The sequence below is a fragment of the Dendropsophus ebraccatus genome, chromosome 8 (genome assembly GCF_027789765.1).
Source record: "Dendropsophus ebraccatus isolate aDenEbr1 chromosome 8, aDenEbr1.pat, whole genome shotgun sequence".
Classification (NCBI taxonomy): domain Eukaryota; kingdom Metazoa; phylum Chordata; class Amphibia; order Anura; family Hylidae; genus Dendropsophus; species Dendropsophus ebraccatus.
Genome location: NC_091461.1, coordinates 17,629,528 through 17,651,600, shown reverse-complemented (window position 1 = coordinate 17,651,600; position 22,073 = coordinate 17,629,528). Strand labels below are relative to the sequence as shown.

General features: G+C 42.9%; 1 protein-coding gene across 1 annotated transcript in view; it reads left to right on the top strand.

The window, feature by feature from the left end:
• Positions 1-551: 551 nt before the first annotated feature.
• Positions 552-22,073, top strand: part of LOC138799978 (ovostatin-like) — a 34,205-nt gene continuing 12,683 nt past the window's right edge. The window contains exons 1-23 of the mRNA XM_069981786.1: positions 552-619; positions 2,640-2,823; positions 3,011-3,167; positions 3,820-3,872; positions 5,081-5,101; positions 5,471-5,639; positions 6,560-6,644; positions 7,462-7,588; positions 8,786-8,900; positions 9,056-9,171; positions 9,515-9,673; positions 10,077-10,307; positions 12,189-12,246; positions 12,428-12,570; positions 14,694-14,843; positions 15,581-15,751; positions 16,329-16,458; positions 16,546-16,660; positions 18,223-18,454; positions 18,668-18,791; positions 19,980-20,098; positions 20,455-20,506; positions 21,297-21,380. Of these exons, the coding sequence (XP_069837887.1) occupies positions 552-619; positions 2,640-2,823; positions 3,011-3,167; positions 3,820-3,872; positions 5,081-5,101; positions 5,471-5,639; positions 6,560-6,644; positions 7,462-7,588; positions 8,786-8,900; positions 9,056-9,171; positions 9,515-9,673; positions 10,077-10,307; positions 12,189-12,246; positions 12,428-12,570; positions 14,694-14,843; positions 15,581-15,751; positions 16,329-16,458; positions 16,546-16,660; positions 18,223-18,454; positions 18,668-18,791; positions 19,980-20,098; positions 20,455-20,506; positions 21,297-21,380 (2,863 nt within the window). The remainder of the gene's footprint in view (positions 620-2,639; positions 2,824-3,010; positions 3,168-3,819; positions 3,873-5,080; positions 5,102-5,470; positions 5,640-6,559; positions 6,645-7,461; positions 7,589-8,785; positions 8,901-9,055; positions 9,172-9,514; positions 9,674-10,076; positions 10,308-12,188; positions 12,247-12,427; positions 12,571-14,693; positions 14,844-15,580; positions 15,752-16,328; positions 16,459-16,545; positions 16,661-18,222; positions 18,455-18,667; positions 18,792-19,979; positions 20,099-20,454; positions 20,507-21,296; positions 21,381-22,073) is intronic.

Sequence of the window (22,073 nt, the reverse complement as noted above, 5' to 3'; positions counted from 1 at the left end):
CTTTGTTTTTGTGATATTTCCATCAGCCTCTTGGGGTCCATTTACACAGAAAGATTATCTAACAGATTTTCTGCCAAAGCCAAAGCCAGGAGTGGATTTGAACAGAGGAGAAATCTCATGCATTCCTTTATGACCTGTTCTCTGTTTATAGTCTGTTTCTGGCTTTGGCTTCAAATCTTTGGCAGATAATCTGTCAGATAATCTTTCTGTGTAAATGGACCCTTATGGTGCGTTTACACTGAAATTTATCTGACAGATTTTATAAGCCAAAGCCAGGAACAGACTATAAACAGGGTGCAGGTCATAAAGGAAAGACTGAGATTCCCTGTCTTTTTAAGTCCATTCCTGACTTTGGCTTCCAAAATTGGTCAGATAAATCTGCCTGTGTAAACGCACCATTACTAATGACCAGAACAGATGCTCTCTACTAACAAGGCTTCTGGTAGGAGGTCTCTACACAGTAACCAGGAGTCTCCGCCCCCTCCCAGGTGTATATAGACAGGTGGGGAGCAATGTGCTGCAGCAGGTGAGAGCTCAGCCTGTCTATCGCCATGTACCTGAAGGTGATAATCCTGAGTGCAGCTCTCCTGGGCTTCATCGCTGGAGGGAGAGCAGAGCCGTAAGTCATCTCGTAGTAAGATTTACAAGTTTGGTAATAAGTGGGGTACAGGAGCAGGTGTAGTGTTATGCCACAACTTAGGTCCATTTCTGAAGGTTGCAGGTATGGTAGATCTGTCTGTTGGACTTCATACCCCACCTGCTAAACCATGCTCACTTTCAACCCTTCTTAAGTATTTGCTATAAGTTTTTTGCTCCTTTTTAAGACCTGTAAGATTTTTTTTTTTTTTTTTTTTTTTTTCCTGCTGGATTGCAGGACAAGTTGTACTTCTCATTGGTATCCACTAGCTTGGCCTATATTGCATTCCAAATCCCAAAATTAAAAAAAAGCTATTTTTTTTTTTTCACTATACGGTAAAGCCAACATGCCAAATGTATTGTATGGGTGGGTATGATGGCAGCTTAAGTATGTGAATAACTTTTATTGTTTTAATAACATTCTGTGTACTGACCTCTTAGTATTACATCTATTTAGGTGTGCATCATTTTGCACCATGACCTGTAGCTTTTCTGGACTGTGACCAAAATTCATTGTTTTTTGGACTTTTGTTGTTTTGTGGTTGGGGGGGGGGGGGGGGCAGTCATAACCTGAGTGTGCTTTGACTTAGAAAAATGTCCCCTGAGAATAGAAATGGGGGGGACGGGATGACTAAAATTCTAGTGCTCAGAGCCAAATGTGGCCATGAGACTGGATGATGTGATGAGGGCCATAGCCATGCTCCTTGCTCTTTACACTGAAGATACTGTATTTCCCCACACAGCAGTGCAATGACACTATGGGTACCAGAAAGGGGTCTCCTGGAAGATCATGGTCGGCCATTGTAGTCTTTATCAGCAGGACATCTGATATACTTAGTTTAGGTCTTGTTTCTCAGCTGCACAAGTGAAGTCAATGTGCTGCAACCTACAGTTTGACTTTACACCACTAAAGCCCCAATTACACAGGGAGTTATAGAGGAGCTCCTCGTTCTGCACACAGTGCGGCACTATCACACAGGGAGGCCCCACAGCCTGATGAGCGGAATACAGATAGGAATAAAGCGCTTTGCTCCTACTGTAAATTTGCTCATCCCTAATCATGATACATGATGCTGAGAGTTCTGTACTCTTGTCTGTAGCACACCTTCAATGCATGGACTGTGATTGCGGAACATGTGAATGCGCCCTTACTGTTTTCTTTACCCTTTGCTGTAAGAAGCAGGACTAGCAGGTTAGCTGAACCCAAGCACTGCCCCCCCCCCCCTGCTCCCCAAATTGTGCCAAGCAGACCTGTCCCTTCTAATAATGATGATCAATGGAGCGGATGGGCCCGATTGGTGCAATGTGAGTGGGGCAGTGTTCTTAATGGTGTGTATTGCATGTATTCAACTACTAACTGCATGGTGATTTATACAACCCTTTCACTGTATACGCTCCCGCCAGGATTTTATCCGGCCGCGCAAGAGACATGTCAGTGTTCTTCGGCTGCTATTCATTGAATAGCGTCCGCAGATGACATGTCTGTTCACACAATGGAGTGGGCGGAGCCGCTCGCTCTATTGTGTGCAGCGGTGAATTTGGATGCGGGCACCCACTGGTGCATCAGAATTTAGCAGAAGTGAAGATCATCTGGCTTGTACTGCAGCACTGACCAGGATGATCTTCAGTAACACCGTAATGTGAATGTAGCCTAAGGGTTTGTTCACGCGTACGGGATCTGCTGCGGATCCTGTACGTGTGAAAGCTGTTAACTCCAAAACTTGTAAAGAAGTAATGGATTCTACTTTGTTACACTCCAACTTCACATTCAGTTCTTGAGTTTGCCATACTACTTGCCTAAGAGGAGACTATTATGTGGGAAAAGCTGTTGTGTTTTTTTTTTTTCTTTTTATCATACTCATATTTCATATCCAAAGTTATATATATATATACATATATAATTATTATTATTTTTTTTTTTCTCCTCCAAATCCCTTCCTATGTCTCGCTTCTCCTCCAAATCCCTTCCTCCAAATCCCTTCCTATGTCTTGCTTCTCTGTAGACAATGCGCCTTCTCCATTCCCGGACTTCTGATGAGTGAAGATGTGGCCAAAGGATGCTTGGAGGTTCTTCGCCACTCAGAACCTGTCAATGTTACTATTATCCTTGAGGTCAGCGGTGTGAACCTCACAATCCTCAACGAGCAGATCCCGGCTGAGGACACTTTCCGATGTTTGGAATTCCAGGTTGGTTTCCGGATCTTGAATTTTATAATCTTTGATAAAAAGCAAGGTCCAATCTGAAAGTTTTATGATAACAAATTTTGTAGTTTAGGCCAGTCCTCCCTTGAAATGCAAAGACCTCCTATAGAGATCCACTGAGTTTTCATTCCCTTTTTATTTAGAATTTCATTTTCACCTTAATTCTCTTCAGGTCCCAAGAGTAACTGATGCCGTTCCGGTCTTTCTCACAATTGCTGCCATTGCCACCAATTTCACCTATACAGCTCGCAGGGCCGTGGTGGTGGCTCCTACAGGCAAAGGCACAATAATCCAGTTGGAAAGGTCCATCTACAAACCTGGACAGAAAGGTACATTTACACTTCTAACTTGCTTTTGTAACTGATTTCTAATGGACCTGTCGGGTATCTTATTTGTTTGCAACAAACGTTCTTGCAAAATTAATATAAAGAAGCTCTATGATTGTCCCCTGTTTGTTTCTTTTCCCTACTGTCACTATTATTGATTGAACACGCTGGAATCGGGGTAGTTTGTTCCAAAGTGGCAGCCAATATCGCTGCACTGCTTTTTGTCAAAATGGCCATGGAACAAAACTGAATGCAAAAATCAGAGTAAACCAGAACAAGCAATGGCTATTACAGTAAGGATTGTCAGGTGGGGGGAGGATTCTAACAAAGTAGCAGGATACAATCCCTGTATAGCCTTGCAGACATACCATTAACTATGGAATAGTTTAATCAGGAACAATTCACATGAGTAGTGATGAGTGAACAGCGGAAAAATGTGCGGGTTTGGCTGCGTGGCTGAATCCAAACACTCTGCATTCAACTCACGGCGTCTGGAAATTGTATGGTGTCGGAGGGAGTCTTGGGAGACATGGATACAGCCATAGTCCTGGCCAAACCAGACACTCTTCCACTGTTCACTCATCACTCGACACTCATCACTCGACATGAGGTTTAACATTTGTTTTCATGACAATTTGTTCACTTTATTCTACAGTGCGGTTTAATGTGATTGAATTGGATAATAATTTAAAGCCAGTGGATAGGAATGTGAGTATAATCTGTCAGTCTGTATTGTCTTCACGTTAAGGGGCTATATTATAGCTTTATTTTATGTATAAAGCGTATAGTAGTTATAAAATGTCATGGAGAGAAGGGAGCGGCTGCACATCCCACCTATGGCTGACACGAATGCCGCTAGGCCTATTTTAAAAACCAATGCCAGGATGTCTGTATATATAATTTGAGCAAACCATTTTTCCCCGTGTACCATGTGCAGGTCCCCTGGTTTACATGGGTCCCTACGCTAACTCCACAGTGTGTCAGTCAGTGACCGCCAACCCCACAAAGCATGCACATGCAGGGAAGGGAGGCCATGGACCTGCAACCCCAATGTCACAGGACCAAAACCCAGCCGGCACCACTCATCACCAGGGGACCTGCATGTGGTACATGGGGCAATATGGTTTGATCAAATTATATACCGACATCCTGGTGTCTTCAAAATAGACCTAGCGGCATTAGTATCAGCCATACAGTATGTGGGATGTGCTGCCGCTCCCTTCTCTCCATGTCTTAGTTATATTCTTGTACACAGAGCAGTATTCTTGTACATAGAGCAGTATTGTGCTATGTTCACACAACATATTTATATGGCTGTTGCCATAATTTGCGACAACTGCTTGTAAATACAAAAAAATACATTGGCTGGGTGTCTTATGGGATCCCAGCCGGAGCGTATACATAGTATATGCTCCGGTCGGGACCCCTCGCGGTGCCGCAAAGAACTGACATGTTGGTTTTCTGCAGCCGCTATTCAGTGAATAGCAAGACGTAGGAAACCATGTTAGTGCACACTATGAAGAGAGCGGCTGCACACTTCATAATGTGCTATGGGGAGTTCTGATGTGGACGTGCGCCCACATCAGAACTCTGCGGCAGGAAAGATCATCCAGATGGTACTGCAGTACAGGCAGGTATGATCTTTGCAGAGACCAGTTGCTCTGTGACCCGGCCGGTCTTACGCTATGTGAACATGGCCTTATAGTCTTTATATTCTTGTATATAGGAGCAGTATTATAGTAGTTATGGTGTGTGTGTATGTATATAGGAGCCGACGATTTCCACCACTGGGGCATGTCCAAAGGGAACCTTTTAGGCTTTTAACCCCCCCCCCCCCTTCTCCTAGTGACAATAGGATTAGTTTAACATTTTTACCCATTATAACAATTTCTTTTTTTTTCTCCCTTTTCCTTTAGTATCCACTAATTTATGTAAAGGTAAGTAATGTGTGTTCTATGCATGAATGGGCTATGTCCTTGGCTTGTAAAATCTGGGGGAGCCCATTATTAATTTCCTGGCACCCAGACATAAGAGGCTACAGGTTGAACCCCCTACCCAGTTCTCGATGGGCTCCCTAATGTGCATCAAGCTCTTATACCCCAAGCCTCATGCATCTTTGTAGTATCAGCGTGTCCCCAAGTGTATAAAACAAAGAATATTGCCTAGTTATGCATCTCTACAAATTGGTACATTGTGTGGGTTTTTTTTTTTTTTTGTGGGGGGTGGCATGGCCATGTTGAGTTTGGCATAATGTAGTTCAGTATTTATAGTTTTTGTGCATACCTACTTATTTTGTGTACATATAGGATCCCTCTGGAAACCGTCTCTATCAGTGGAACGACCAAAGTACAGCCATCAGTATTCTTTCCTTATCATTTGATATACTAGATGATCCTGACTTTGGAACATACACAATACAGATTGAAAAAGAGTCTACAAACCTAGTTTCTAAATCCTTCAGGGTTGAGGAGTATGGTATGTGCCAATGTAATAGAATCTCCTTGCTACAGTAATTGACTATTTTGGTTTTTTTTGAGTAACCTTTCCTCACCTCATGTATAAGTTTTATAGCAAACTGCTCCTTTTCCTGCCAGTGGACTCTCTGTAAACGTTTAGAAACCTCAGTCAACACACACACAATCCTTCTAGAGTAAAACAGTAACGGATAGACGGGGAGAGGGGGATGCAGCTGCACTTGCTTTTGTTTGGGTTATGAAACGGGTATTAAGCAAGAGACTAGGTTGCAGATCGGCACAGTGCTGCTCAAGGCTGCCTTAAACAGATCTTATTGAGAGAGTGAAACGTTGTGCATCGTGTGAATAAATCACTTATTTTTTTAAAAATCTATATATTTGAGTGCTGCCTCTTCCTATAAAGCAGGAGAGCAGGGGCATAACTACCACTATAGCAGCCATAACTGTTGCTATGAGGCCCACCACATCAGGGGGGCCCCATTGCCCACTCCTGCAATACATTGGGCCCCCTGAACTGTCATAGTTTTCAGCACCAGGTGGACAGCTTGGGGTCAGTCGGGAAGGAAGCGGGGCCCAATCAAAAGTTTGCTATGGGGCCCAGCCACTTGTAGTTACGCCCCTGCAGGAGAGACTTGTTGAATCAGAAGTTGCAGCATAGCTGTTACATTCTATGCGAAGGAAGTTACCATTCGGCCCACAAGGACAGAGGACATGTTCGTTTACAGAATCGCCAATAAATGCCTCTACTCAATGTCAATGTTGACCTCACAGGGTCCAGGGAAAAATGGCTTTTATAAGAAACATACAACATGTCTGTCAGGCTGACCCAGACAAAAAGATAATACAGACCAAAAAAGCTTAACAGAAAAATCCTCATTCCATTCCATTGTCTCACACTTTTTTTGTCTCCTCTCCCTTCAGTTTTGCCTAATTTTGGAGTGGAGCTATCTGCTCCCAGTTCCATCACTATCCTGGACCAGACCTTATCATACACTGTTACTGCCAAGTAAGTGCCCTAAAAAAGCAAAGACTTAAGTCTTTAGATTTGGGGGACTGAACATTCAGTCTTCAACCAATCCAAATTTTAAAGCTGAGAAGCATGCAGTTGTGCTCTTCATTCCCCACCAACCTGCACAGGCTTATAATGGAGCATCTTATGCTCATAAAGACGGAGATCACAGCACGTTGGGGAGTGGTGCGGGCAACCACACTGATCCTGGCTTTGAACACTCGGACCCCAATTCTAAACTTTAGCCATGTCAAATGTTTCATCTTACAAGGGGAACACTTCACCAATAAAATAGTGTGTGTGTGTAGATGTAAGTTCTGCTGGACAAGTAATTATTAAAGATGAGCGAGCCCTAAATTCAACCAATACGCTACCCCCATATCATAAAGATGCTTTAAACTATAAAATCTAAAAACAGAACTTCGAAGTCTGGTTGGAACGCTCCATCTCTAGTAATTATGCATTGCCTCACCACATACCAAATCATGGAGTCCATAAGTAAAATCTTATCTGAATCTACTAGTAGTGCTAAGCAAACACCAGGAATTTCTCTGGGTGCCAAACCTGAAATTTGGTGCCATCCTAAGGCTGCCACAACCTATGTATACAACCTATGGCTATATCCATGTTTTCCATGACTCCTCAGGGCGGCATCCAGTTTCTCCAGACGTCTGGTTTGGGGACCCAGACAAACTTCTGGTGTTCGTTCAGCACTACTAGGAATACTCTTCAAATTGGCAGTGTGTGAACCAGGTTCATAGTTTGTATCATTTATATCACACACGCTAGTCATGTTTTCTGTGTTGTGTCCTAGGTACACCTATGGTCAGGGAGTTCCCGGGAAGGTTGCCGGTAGAGTGTGCAGGACACCAATAAATTTTTACCAGGGAAATGCCTGCAACAGGAACCCGGATGGTTTGTGTAGTTATTTGAGTGGAACTGTAAGTCTCATTTATAACTTATTTGATGTATACCATATATGAGGATGGGGGTATGTGTACAAGAAACCTTCACTTCCCATGTGGACACCACTGGATCTGATGGCCTGGACTTCTCCAGCTTGTAGTTTCAGTTATACATGGGGCCAAAACCTGTGACCAGACATATAGCTGCATTCTAAGTTCATTGATCGTGCAGACCTTCTAGGAAACTACATGGCACTGTTGGGCTCTATTCACACTGCAGCAGCACTGTCAGTGCTTAAATGTTTGCATACTCTAAAATCCATATTTAAACAGCATTTGTGCCATATTTGTTGTGGCAGATAAGTTCAACCAAGCTGGTCAATAACCTCACATGTAGAAGTATAATAGATATAGCGGTAATGAAGAACAAAACAATCCATATACTCATGTTTGCTTAGACTTTAGTGCTCGCATATTGTCTACCTTTGATGGAAGTCTCTATATACAGGGGTATGCGTTGCTAACTGACTCCATCATTAGTGATGTAGGATTTATGGGACCCAATGGATGTTTGGCCACCATATGGCAACATTATCTACCCTTGTCTGTGTGCAGTATACAGTATATCGGACTAATAGGAAAGAGTCAGGTCTCCATACACATTAGAATGCTTGGTTCATCCCATCTGTCAGCAAGTTCTACCAGCTTCTGACTAAAGCCTCTCTTACACAGCCCGATATATCGTCAAGGAGCGTTGCTAGAAACTCTCCTTGGCCGATCGGTTACCAGCTGAGAAGTGGGGGTAGAAAAAGCCCACTTGTCGACTGATCGCATCTTCTACAGGCACTGCAAAAGGAATCTGCTGAATCTGTGCTTAATTGGGTTATTGCCCTGTACATATTTTACAGGCTGAATACACACATCACGATCAACGGGATTTCCGCTCTGTTCTCATGGCGGAATTTACACACAATGTTCCGCCACAAATTTTACTTTCTACCTGAAGAGTTGACATTTCAATTCTTCGGATGCATTCTGTTCAAGAAATCCCGTAAGTCATTGGGGGTTTTGAATTTCTACTTTTCAACCCTATTCCACCAGAGCGGAAGAGGAAATTGAAAGCGGGAAAACATTCCTCAGTTCCTCAGTGTGAACATACCCTAAGAATATGATCTAGAGACAGATTTGAGTGATGAAATTGACACTAGATCTCAATAAAAATTTGCCTTGCAGTTGGATTCCAATGGTACATTCAGTGGAGAGCTTGACTTGACCCCTTTCCAGCTGGATCGGTCAGGATACAGCATGTCACTTGCTATGCAGTTAACAGTGACTGAAGTTGGTTCAGGTAAATGTCTGATCAGTGCCAATGTCTTGCCTGGCTTCCCTGTTGGCATCAAATGCTTTAATCAAATCTTTCCAATTTTCTACAGCTTTCAGATTTTATACTTTTTTTTTTTTTTTTTTTTTTTTTTTTTTTTTTTATTACTTTGTCTTCAACAGGAATCCAAGTGATGGAGTCTAAGGTCATCAGTATTAATAACCAGTTGGGTCAAGTGTACTTTAATCGTGAGAACATGGAGGGATATTACAAAAGAGGACTTCCCTACTATGTAGAGGTGAGTTGGGCAATGAATCAGCTGACTCCTCGCTTCCAGCTTATACAGTATACTGCCAATATATTCCACAGCACTGTTTTGTACTGTCTGTATGAACCTCTAAAATTATACACTCCAATTCAAACAAAGGCAAAGGGGAATGAAAGGGAAATGGTGGCTATCCTCTCCTAAGAAAAAGCGATGATGCTGGTGGCATCAGTCACTGACTGACTGCTGCTCTATTGTAAATTAGATCACAGGAACTTTATAGGAGTGTACCAGGAACTCCATATGAGTATACCTGGAACCTTACCCAGAACTCCTATAGAAGCATAGCCATAACACTGTATATGCGTTATTTCAGATTACTGCCGAGGATGGTCGTCAAAGTCCATTGAGTTACCAAGTAATAGAACTGCAAGTAGATGGAGTAACTGTTAAGAATCTGACCACCGATGCCAATGGCAAAGCTACAGATTTTTTAGATACATCTGAATTGGATCAACCAATAATCGGTATACAGGTGAGATGTGACCATCGTTTAGGGGTTGGTGTAGGCATTTCATTACTATATTAAATATTAGACGTTGTTGCACAATATCAGTCTGAGACTTTGTGGTGCTGTTTTATGCATACAGAAATTCTTAACTTGTGGAGATGGGACCAACCCTAGGGTCATCGATCCTCTAGTGGCCTAGATATCTTGGGTTGCACTCATTCTGTATTTCATAGCCGATAACAGTTCAAATCAAAAGGTTACTGGCACTCTATATATTCACCTTGTATATGGTGAAGTTAATAGAAAGTTCTTTACCTGGGTCCAGCCCTGCATATTTACATGTAAGCCCGGGACTCCGACAGACGTCAAAATAAGTAAAATGTCTATTTTGCAGTCTTCACGCGGCAATAACTTTCTTTCTTTCCAGCTCATTTACAAGAATCCTGAACAATGTTATGATTCCAACTTTATTATTCCGACTTATTCCAATGACTACTACTCCATCACACGCGCCTATTCTCGGTCTGGGAGCTTTGTGCAGATACAAGGACCGAAAGAGGAGCTTCAATGTGGACAAACTTATTCTCTTACAGCCAGATACATATTTAGTCAATTGGGTCTTCAAGAAGGTGAAACTACAGCAAATTTCAGCTACATGGTGAGTGCTGGTAGTTTGACTATTATAAGGGTTAGTGGTCAGAATAAAAACTGCAAGATTTAAGGCTCTATATACAATGTGAATTAAATGTTAGTTGTTGCCCCTATTTATCTACCTATTAAAAAATCGGGAGGCTGATTCTTTGAATTTGAGGCATCCAGATGGCCATGGGGACTATGTATTGTATTCTTGCAGATCTGAAAATCTGCTGTTGGGGCTCCAATTGTTTCCTAGTTGTCAAAATTCCTAGATAGATGAACCAGAAACATCTTGTGTCCAATATTTCCTGTTACAATGGTTTCCTTGTCCAGCTGGCCATGTCAGAATGAATTGGTCTCTACTATGGTCTATGACCCATTTGCAGTGTCTAATGGGGCCTCTATAGACATTCCATAATTTCACTATGGCAGATATTGCCTTTCAAATGGAGTCCCTTACACAAATTGCAAATACCATTGACCAAACTTCATGGTGGAAACTTTACAAATATTGGACATGGACCTACTCAGTAAAAGTTCCCATATACATTAGATAGGATGGCAGGACTATCTACTATCTAAGATGTCTTGGGGTTCCTCCAACTGTTTTCTGATATGTCAGGGGGAAAGTATGAACCATGATGGACTATAAGAGATGAGCAAAGCAAATAAAGATCTGCTGCCAATTGCGCTGTGCATTTGCAAAAAAAAAAAAATTGCAGCTGCACATGCTGTGTGGAGCGTCACTGGCCAGGAGAAATGGATTAACCATAACCCCTAGCGCCCATCCAATACTAAGGTGGTTCCGTAATGGAGATGTCAGTCAACTGTGTGCGGTGGAGACAATAGGATGGTGGGAGAGAGGAATGATGGAAATTTAATGATTTACTAGATATATATATATATGTGTGATATATATATATATATATATATATATAATTTATTAAAATATACATTTTTCTTTAACCATAACATGCTTAAACAAATTAGTCTTTGACAGCTGCATCAGATTACCTTATGCAGCCCTTCCCTTGTTTAGTGGGGTGGACCACTCCACACGTCCGACCCAAGCCGGGGTCTGCGCCGTAATGACTCTGATCCCGGCTCAGCACTCCAATTGCTTCCGGAAGCGATAGTGCCTATTTCATTGATGTATGCTGTATAACTATTTTAGCATAGATCTCAATGAGAGAGCAGTATGTTTTTATACTAGAAGTCTCCCAGGAGTGTTAATAAAAAAATAAAAATAACCCTCCCCTAATAAAAGCTTGAATCCCCCCACCCCCTTTCCCATGTTATAAATAAAAATAAGTTTTGCATCACCGCGTGCGTAATCGCCCGACCTATTAATCACATTCCTGATCTTGCACGGTAAAAGGCGTAGGCGCCAAAGAATCCCAAAGTGAAAAATTTTAAAGGAACATTAGTTAACAATGGTTTTAATGTTTTACAAGCCATCACATAATATAAGTTATACAATACATGTTAAATATCATTGTAATCGTAAAAACTTGAACATATATAACAAGTCAGTTTTACCACAGGATGAATGGTGTAAAAAAAAAACAAAAAAAAACAAAAAAAAAACCTCCAAATAAAAAATGTGGTGGTTTTTTTCAATTTCACCACTCTGAATTTTTTTCCTGCTTTTGCAGTGTACTTTATGAAAAAATCCATCCAGTCATTGCAAAGTACAATAAGTGGTGCAAAAAATTAAGGTCTCATGTGGCCTTTTAAGCACAAGGAGGGGAAAAGGCAAAAATTGAAATTGGCCCAGTCCTCTAAGGGTTAATGAGTTTGACCCAAAATTTGCAAGACTCATGAAACTTCTGGCGGCTTTGCTAATCTCTAAATGCTGTATCCACTGTCACATCACTTCTATGACTCTTATGTTTCACTGTAGATCATGTCAAGAACAAAGATTATAGAGACTGGTAAAATCCCAGCTGATCTGTCTACATGTAAGTATTACTATTTGATTATTTGAGTATTTGATTTAAAGAAATTCAGTATGTAAAATAGAATACAAGAGGCCACTTGTATATGAAGGCTCTCCGATGCCTGGGATGCCCACCTTAACCCTTTCCCAGACACTTCCAGCAGAGAATGATCTATTGACCCGCTAATTCTTCTATATCACAGCTTTACAAGGAGAAGTCGCCATGACTATACAGATAACTGCGGACCATGCTCCGGGCATTGGCGTCATTGTCTACTACATGTTGGAGAAAGAGGTTGTCGCGTCCACCATCCACCTCAATACTGAGAAGTGCTTCAAGAGCCAGGTAAAGAGCAATTCTATGCAATCCATGGGTGTGCAAATGCCATAAACTATAGGCTATGATGACAAATATCACATAAGTGATGGGATACCACTGTTAAATGCATAAGCTGTTAACAGAGTATCTTTATATGGAAGCCACTGAATGACATATAGAATCTTTTCTTGGACTCCATAGGATGGAATAACGCGTGTGTGTATGTATGTGTGTGTGTGATATATATATATCTCTTATTGTGGTAGATCACACTTTTTGATCTTCTGACAATGAGAGGCTATACATGCATTCAGAAAGTGAGTTGACAGCTTTTCCTGCATATCCATAAAATGTAAGCATAACAATGGACAGGGATTTGTAAAACATGCAATCCACTTTTTTTTTGTGTTTTCTGACATTCACATTGAAGAAATGTGTATATAAAAAAAAAACACCAAACCCTCAGCATGCCACCAAGGAGAGAAACGCTACCCCGAAAAAAAAAAAATTTTCCCAAGAGTAAGGGCCCTATTCCACGGGCTGAGCAACTATGTAAACGAGCGCGAATCTGCTAGATCGGCACTCGTTTAGTGAGCCTATTCCACGGCCCTGACCGTTTAGCAAAGGCTGCAGGGACATGGTTACCGATCTCCTTGCAGCATACATTACCTACCAGGGCTTCTCCTGTGCTCAGTCTTCCTCCCTGGGTCTCGCGGCACAGCATTAACTCCGGAGCGGCCTGACTGAGCTGTCAAACCGCTCAGCCAATCACTGTCTGCGGCGGTCCCAGCCTGTGATTGGCTGAGCAGTCTGACAGCTCAGTCAGGCCACTCTGAGTTGGTGCTGGGTGTGGGACCTGAGGAGGAAGACTGAGCACAGGAGAAGCCCTGCTAGGTAATGTATGCTGCTTGGATCATCGGACCATAGCGATGTGCGGGTGGCGAACAACTATTTTAGGTTTGAACCTAAATGAAAGCTCAGCTGATGACTCGATCATCAGCTGATCGTTCTCTCTATTCCACCGAGTGATGATCGGGCTGATTATCACTCCCGTGGAATAGGCCCCTAAGGGGGTGTGAAGCTAGTCTGAGCCTAGCCTGACGGTATGTGCACACTACGGAATCTGCGTGGATCGCCCGCAGCTCACTACCGCTAGGCGGGTTTATTCTATGGGTGGACGGCAGAATCTGGCAAACCCTAGAATGAATATGCAAAATAAGAGCCTGTGGACTCTTCAATGAGGCTCCACAGGCTCTTTTGCATATTCATGTTTCAAGCAATGCACCTAGGATTTCACTGCATTGAGCACTTTCACTAGCAGCCGGCAGTGTTATCATTTTGGATGGTCTCCCTGAGATCAGCGATGTTTCTCTTAAACCATAGAATGAAGGCTATGATACAGCTTCCGTAGTGTGCACGTACCCTGACTTGGAGAGCAGGTCTTCCCTCCCCCTCCCACATTTGCATTTTATAGTGGTGCCTTGGATTTTGAGCATAATTTGTTCGGGTCGGTGCTTTTAATCCAAATCCACTCTCAAACCAAAGCAAATTTTCCCATAAATGAAGACAACTGGTTCCACACCCCAAAATTTATTCTGAATAACATGTAAAACAGATGAAACAAACATTCAGAAACAGCAGAATGTGATAATACAAGTTACTGTACAGTAATGGAGAGGATGGGAAACACAAGGGCGGACAGACTGCAGGGAGCATGAAGGAATGAGCAGCGCAGATGTGGGCACAGTATAGCAGCGCTCTGTCCGGGGAGAGAGGGGTTACAGCTATGGAGAGTACCTCCACAGTCCTGTCCTCTGATGTAAGCCCCAGCCTGAAGTGGATCTGCTATGATTTGGAAGGTGAGGGAGACTTCTTGGGTCAGAGTACAGTGCTGTAGACCCCGCTATGCAGACCATGCCCCCCCCCCCCCCCCCCACCAGTACAGGGAGCTCTTACACAAGAGCAATGCTCTTACACAAAGTCACAATTTTGAAAACTGAGCTCTTATACCAAGGTACCACTGTACTCTTATCCCGAACAAGTGTGACTGGATTCCAGTAAACTCAGCCTGGAAGGGATAGAGAATGGAGATTGGTTATTTGTCTGTAATAAGTGACTTTCTGAGCTGGAGTACGGTGTTTCCTCTACAGGTATCTCTGCAGTTCTCTGAAAGAAAGGCGAAACCTGGGTCCACTGTTAACTTGGAAATGATATCCGCGTCACTTTCTGGCTGTTTCGTGAGGCTCTACGATTCAAGACTTTTACTCTTACAACAAGATGAGCCTCTCACACCTGCAACGGTAGGGCGTACATGGTAGTTCTCTTCAATCCCCCCACTAGGATCTTTCTTGAAAAGATGAGAGATTGTTAATAACTGTGACTCCCCAACCCCCAGACATGTACAATGTGTCCGCACAGGACAATTCTCATAAACTGCATAACTCCTCTTGGTCTTGTCTCCATAAAAATCTCTTTTGGCATTGCTGCCAAGTACAAGTCACTAGGTAATAGGACTGATTGTTCGATAAACCATTGCTGATTATATGACCCTGAAGAGGACCATGCTTTTTTGTTATATATATTTCACATTGACTCATACTCTTAAAAGTGCATCTCAAGACAAATATTTATGGGTTCACCCCCACCAGATGTAAGCAAAATCCGGTCTTGGGCTTTCTGCAAGGACCTTTTTGTTTTAAGTTCCATATGAAATTGTGGTCAAACTGGCCAGCACTGTACCAAAGAATACTGTAGTAGGCCCAGGCTCTAATGTAATATTGGGCCCAAAAAGTCTAACAGAAGACAACCCAATGATGAGCCAACTACTTGCCATTGGGATCTGAAGCAGAATAGATAATACTGTATGTCCTGCATGTATAACCCCAGTGAGTGTGTGTGTATATGGAAGATGGTTTGTAGATTGATGGCCTCTGGCTGACGTTGACCGACATCCAACCAGATAAGTCAATGCTTTTACTACGACAAATTATAAGCAATAACATGGCAAATGTAATTTTCTTAAAATTTGTCTTTTTAGGTGTACTCATCTCTACAATACAACAGTCTGAATGGATACTACATAGCAGGATACAACGTAGCTCCACCCGATCCTCCTTGTATCAATGCCAATAAACAAGTCCTGATCGATGGCTTGTACTATTCTCCTGTGGACTACCAGTATGAAGAAGATGCTTTCCAGCAGTTGAGTGTGAGTATCCAACAGTGTCAGGACAGATTATCACATGTCCCAAGTATAAAATGGGAGGTTTTATGCTTCAGGCCATCAACCATTTTTGTAGCAGTCTTTGGGCCCATTTTATCAATATATTTTTGTAGGCGAGGTCTCCAGAATTGGGGCCAGTATTCCAGATGTGGCCTCACCAGAGCTCTATACAGTGAGATCACTATCTCCTCTCCCTACTGGTTATACCTCTAGCTATACAGCCCAGCATATGACTAGCTTTCCCTACTGTCTCCACAAAGCTATGTAATGGCAGAGGTAGGCACCTGCCTGTCTGGTGACCTATGATTGGGGTTAACATGGGTGCTGATGGTATTCTAACTTTCTGGGTCTTGCACCTCAGGGCTCTGGTCTTTAGGATAGTACCAGGCACAACCATGTTTGGGATGTCCAATATTCTCAGCATGTCATCAATGGGAATTTCCATTAATATCATAGATATTATCGGACAGATGAATTTGCCCCTTAATAGTGGTGAAATGTACTGTATGTCTGTTTTGTTGTTCGTTTTTATATCATTACAATGTGCATTTGCCTCTTTCAGAGTGTTGGCATCCTATTTATCACAAATACAACTTTAACGAAACCTACATTGTGTGGGGGATTTAGTCATGGCCGGCCGGTTATTCTTAATAGTATAACTACAAATACTCCAGGTCTCGCTAGTACGGCAGGTAACTCGACCTTCACTGAAACATTGGCTCCATTACTGTGATTACTATTAAAACTATTGTAAATGTGTAAAATTATTGTTTAAATAGCATTAAGGCCTTCACCGCTTGAAACTGCTTCTGTCGAATCGAAACTTGTAGCTGAAATCCAAAGCGTGCGGACGAGCTTTCCTGAAGTGTGGTTCTTTGATCGGACGTTTATTGGGTAAGAGTTTGAATCCGAAACTGGAAAGTTTAGTAACTAAACTGACAAAGCGTGGAAGTGTAAAAAGTGTGTGTTGGGCGGTTCAAGGGGTCTTGGGTTGAGTAAGGCAACAGTAATGGTTTTTTTTTTAAAATGCCTTTGCAAAAAAAAAAAATTCCTGGCTTTTTAGTGCTGCCTTGTGTGTCCCCCCCCCCCCCCCCCACCTTTTTCTTTCCCCCTTTCTGTGATGTCGGTGTAAAGGCTATAGTCACAGATGGGCATGAAGCTCTATATGCATTGTATGTAGCCAGCAGACTAAGCCAGAGTACTGTTTAATCAAATACTGTTATCACTCCACAAACTGGTGTGTAACACTTGTGGCCTGGCTTTTTCTGTTCTACTTGATTGTAGTGTTGATCAATTTGTAGGATATATATCTTTCTAACCTAATTTTTATTTTTCCCCTTTTTACTTTTGAAGACCTCCTTTCTCAACTTGTCTCCCAGATGAGAACTGTGAATCTGTGGAACAGTCCCACAGGATCTGGTCACAGCAAAAACAGAGGGCTTCAAAAAAGGGCTAGACAAGTTCTTATATGCATTTATATTATTTTGCTCTATGTATAGAACCTATAGAACCTATATGAACCTATCACTCCTCCCCCTTCCCTGTATCCATCCCCTCCTAGTATATTCCCCTTCCCTGTATCCATCCCCTCCTTGGTTGAACTTGATGGACATGTCTTTTTTCAACCGTATTAACTATATAATCCTGGTGGGATGCCACTACTAAAACTCAACTCATTTCCCCACTTAACTCATTTCCCCACTTAACAGGAATGGTCACCTGAATAATGGCCTCTGCAGTTGCATCTCCCTCCTATCCCCCTTCCCTCTAAATAGTGTACAGTCTGCTACTCTGCATCAGGGGTGGGGAACCTTTTTAGGCTGTCCAGTAGAGATGAGCGAACCTCGAGTCGATCCGAACCCAAACTTTAAGCATTTGACGAGCAGTGGCTGCTGAAGTTGGATAAAGCTCTAAGGTTGTCTGGAAAACATGGATATAGTCATTGGCTGTATCCATGTTTTCCACATAGCCTTAGGGCTTTATCCAAGTTCAGCAGCCACCGCTAATCAAATGCCAAATGTTCGGGTTCGGATAGACTTGAACCCGAACCCGGTTCGCTCATCTCTACTGTCCAGGCATAATGAGAATTGTAGTTTTGCAACAGCTGGAGGGCCAAAGGTTCCCCATCCCTGCTCTACATTTGAACTTCTATGAAGAGCGTGTAGACAGGGGAAGGGGGAGATGCTTTGCTGAATGCAATGTATTATACAGGTGCAAGTTCCAGCTATATAGATTATCTGTCTAGTCTTTCACAGTGACGCCCAATTCATGACAACAAAGTTGGCAGGTGGTGCAGAATTAGCCTGAACACAAACCTCTGACAATGACTGCAGAATCCTGGTGCAACTATCCTTTGTAATATTGTCCAATTTATTGCATTACTAGTGATATATTGTATGACATCCAGTATTTTTTTTTTTTTTTATTTATTTTTTTTTTTTTGTATTCTCTTCTAGCCAGAATGGTTCCACCAGATTACCTCTGGAGGTGCCCGGCACCATCACTGAATGGAGAGGTGAAATGTTCTGTTTGGACTCTTACACTGGTTTTACAATGACCAAGTATCCGGCCAATTTGACCTCCTACCAGGACTTCTTTGTTACCGAGTCTCTTCCTTATTCCATGGTCAGAGGAGAGCTCCTTGATGTGAGAGTTATTGTGACCAGTTCCTTACCCAAATGTGCCAAGGTGAGGATTTGCTGTTATCTATTTACACTTGTGGTAATTTGTCAGTTCATTGAGAAACCTGCCGTCTCCCAATCCTCTTCAATTGACAGAAGGCATTGCTATTGCTCTAGGTTGGTGTATAGGTGCAGTGTAGAGACATACAATCCTGTACTGAGCAGCTTTTGCTTATACCATGTTGGTGTAGCCATAACAAGTCTCTTTATTTTTGTGCAGGTTCGGGCAAATATAAGTTCTTCTGATGACTACACCGTAGAAGCAATGGATTATCAAAATGTCAAATGCATTTGCTCTGGGAAAAGAGCCGCGTTCTCCTTCACGTTAAATGCCAAATCTGTGGGTAAGTTAGAACGGCCGTACACATTAGATGGAAGCTGGTTATGGTTAAATTAATCTAGTGATCAGTCATCGAAGGGAATCTGTCAACTGTAATGTTCTTAAACTGTAAGCAGTTTTGGATCAGGAAGCCACACTGTACCTTATGTGTCCCAGACTGTACAAAAAGCTTTATTCTATAGTAGAGTCAGAGACTTTTCAGAGTTCCGAGTATGTTTGCTTAGGCTTTTTGTCCTACTGTGGATCAGTCTCTTGACTTTTAAACTTATAGATGTGCCTTAATTTCCCCCAACCTCTAGACACGACCTTCCAGGAACTAACTAGCCCTAAATAGGGGTGACCAGGTCTAACCACCTATTGGTGCAGACAGCGCAGGAGAAAGTAGTAGTTGGTGGTTTGTGTGTGAGGTACCTGTGCAAGTGACTGGTCGAACAGTGAAACACAGTAGTGAACCCTTAGACTTTAGCTGTGCTCGAACAAATGGGATAGTGAGACACCAAGTGGTGACAGTACAAAAGGCACCCACCATCCCAGAGTGACACCTGACAGTAACTTTAATCGGGCAGCCTAAGACTTGGTGCACACCCGTACCGGGACACTACAACTCTGCATTGAATGACTGTGTGGATTGAAACTTGGATCCCATTCCTGTGACTAATGGTGCGTTTACACAGACAGATTTATCTGACAGATCTTTAAATCCAGGAACAGACTATAAACAGAAAACAGGTCATAAAGGAAAGACTAGGATCGATCCTCTTTTCAAATCCATTCCTGGCTTTGGCTTCCAAAATCTCAGATAAATCTGTGTAAACGCACCCTTACCCATTAGTGTGTTTTACATAGGGACACTAAAGCCCCCAATGGTCCAGCTCTTCTGCTTTTAAGGAAATGTCCCATCTAAACAAACCATAATTCCCTCCCCCCCCCCCCCCCCCCCCCCGCCCATTGAATTGTTTGGTTTGCCATACAATAGATGGGTGTATAGGGTCAACTGTTTGAAAGGACTCTACAAGCCCGAGTGTAGAGCCATTGCAATGGCTTAATGGGGGTTTGGAAAAGGGAATGTCTTATTACAACTTTCCTATTATAAGAATATTTTTTCCTAATGTTTTATGTGTTCATATTGAGCCACGAATGTTACAATGCAGTCTCCTCAACCTGTGATGGTCTGTGCTTCCTCTTCCCGCAGGTGTGGTGTCAGTCAATATAACAGGGGAAGCCTTTGACATTGGAGATTCATGTGATGGTCCTGCTGACCCCAATGAGCCTAACTATAAAGATACTGTCGTACAGACCCTTATTGTAGAGGTAAACATGTATGATGATCACCACGTAAAATGACTGACATGAACCCTGAATGGGCATATTGTGTATGTGGGCCATCTGCCCCCCCCCCCCCCAGGCAGTGACACAGCAGGAAGCCACCCAGAAACTAAATCTGGCAAGGATCAGAAGCCTGATGATTCGGCACTGCGGGGGCATGAGGAATGGTAAGTATAAACTCTATGTCCCCCCCCCCCAACACCCTGTTTGCACTGTATTTTTGGTTTTTGCCTTGAGTGCCCCTTTTAAAATCATATTCAAAAGCAAATATTGACATTTTAACCTTATTAAACTGGTAATCAGAAAATGTACTGTATTAACTTTGTTTTCATTGTTTTAAGGCAGAGGGGGTACCCACTGAGATAACCAGGAGCACCCTAGTATGTGTAAAAGGTAAGAACGAACATAGGGGGTGGGGGGGTGAATAGGGTGAACTGACTTCAGTCTATGAATGTAACAAATGTATGACCAGGACTAAAAACAATGCTTTAAAGGGGATTTGTCAGCACCTATGGGGGGGGGGGGAAGAATAGTAATGGCTTTGTGCCACACTTTGGCCCGCCTCGCCACTACCTCCTCCCAGCTTGTATTGAATATTCATGGTGCCCGTCCCCCAGCGACCTAGGAACGGCATTGTAGCTTTCTGGTTCATTGTAGTGCGCGCACACTCCCGAGGAATGCGCTATAGTGTCGGAGCGGCGCAGGCGCACTGAGGGCCAGGGGCTATGCCCTCAATGGCTTCGCCCAGTGCCACTCCGACGCATGCGTGAATCACGCCGCAGGAGCGTACGAGCACTACCAATGAACCTGAAAGCTACAGATGTCGTCGCTAGGGGGACTGGCGCCATGAATATTCAATAGAAGCTAGGAGGAGGTAGTGGTGAGGTGGGCCAAGTGCGGCACATAACAATCACCACTCCATTGGTGCTGACAGATTCCCTTTTAAGACCTCCCAGTAAGCCACATTATTTCTTTTAGTAAGAATAATCCATTCATGATGCAAAGTATGGTGGATGTAAGCTGGGTGGGAATTTGGCAACAGGAGAACTCCAGAAAAAGCAATAGAAAAGGATGGACCAATATCGGCGCTGCTGCATTTTGTCAGTTTTTGGGCCCCATAGTCACTATTTTGTGTGTAACATTTCATGCTTCTCATGTATTTACTATTATCTGTTTATTTTAGATACAAGTGTATTGTTTCCAATCAACACTGAGCCTGATGGACATCCAGTGAAAGATACAGTAACGGCGAAAGTTTCTGTAATAGGTGAGCACTGATTAGTTCTCCAAAAAGCCAGCAAAAATCCCAGCAGCCGGCAATGGCGGGGGGAAATTGATCACAAGTGGTAACTCTCCTTCCTTGTGGCCGTGGGACCCCCTGCTGGGCTCTGGTGTCCATGTCACGACTTGGCTGATGGACTGGCTGGGCGTCAACACAACCTTCGGGGGAGGGGGCTAAATGACTTCCAGTAGAGAGGAGGTAAGTTACTACTTGTGATCAACTTCCCTTCTCCCAGAATTTAGAAAATGATGGACAACTCCTACGGGGACGCCATGCCTAGCGGAATTCTCTTGTGCAGCCACTACTAGTGAAATGTAGTATTACGAGGGGTGAACGCAGAAAAGTTCCAGTGGATTGCGCAGTTTTGAGCGGCGGAATCCACATCTCCGCCTGTGCCATAGACTCTATGCATAAACGGCGGAATCCTCCCGTGCATAGAATGTAGTCTATAACATGGACAGAGATGCTTGGAGACTATCGACAGAATCAGCAGGAACTTCAGGATTCCTCAGTCTGAACATTCTGTTATGGAGGGGATTCTTTACTGTGGATTTGGAAATGCATTGAGTAAATGGGATGCCCAAGTTTTTGGTGAGCAGGTGCGCAGCTTTATTTTTTATTTTTTTTACCATACCTAGAAGTTTAAAGATTATGGAGGCGAGAACAAAAAAATCAACA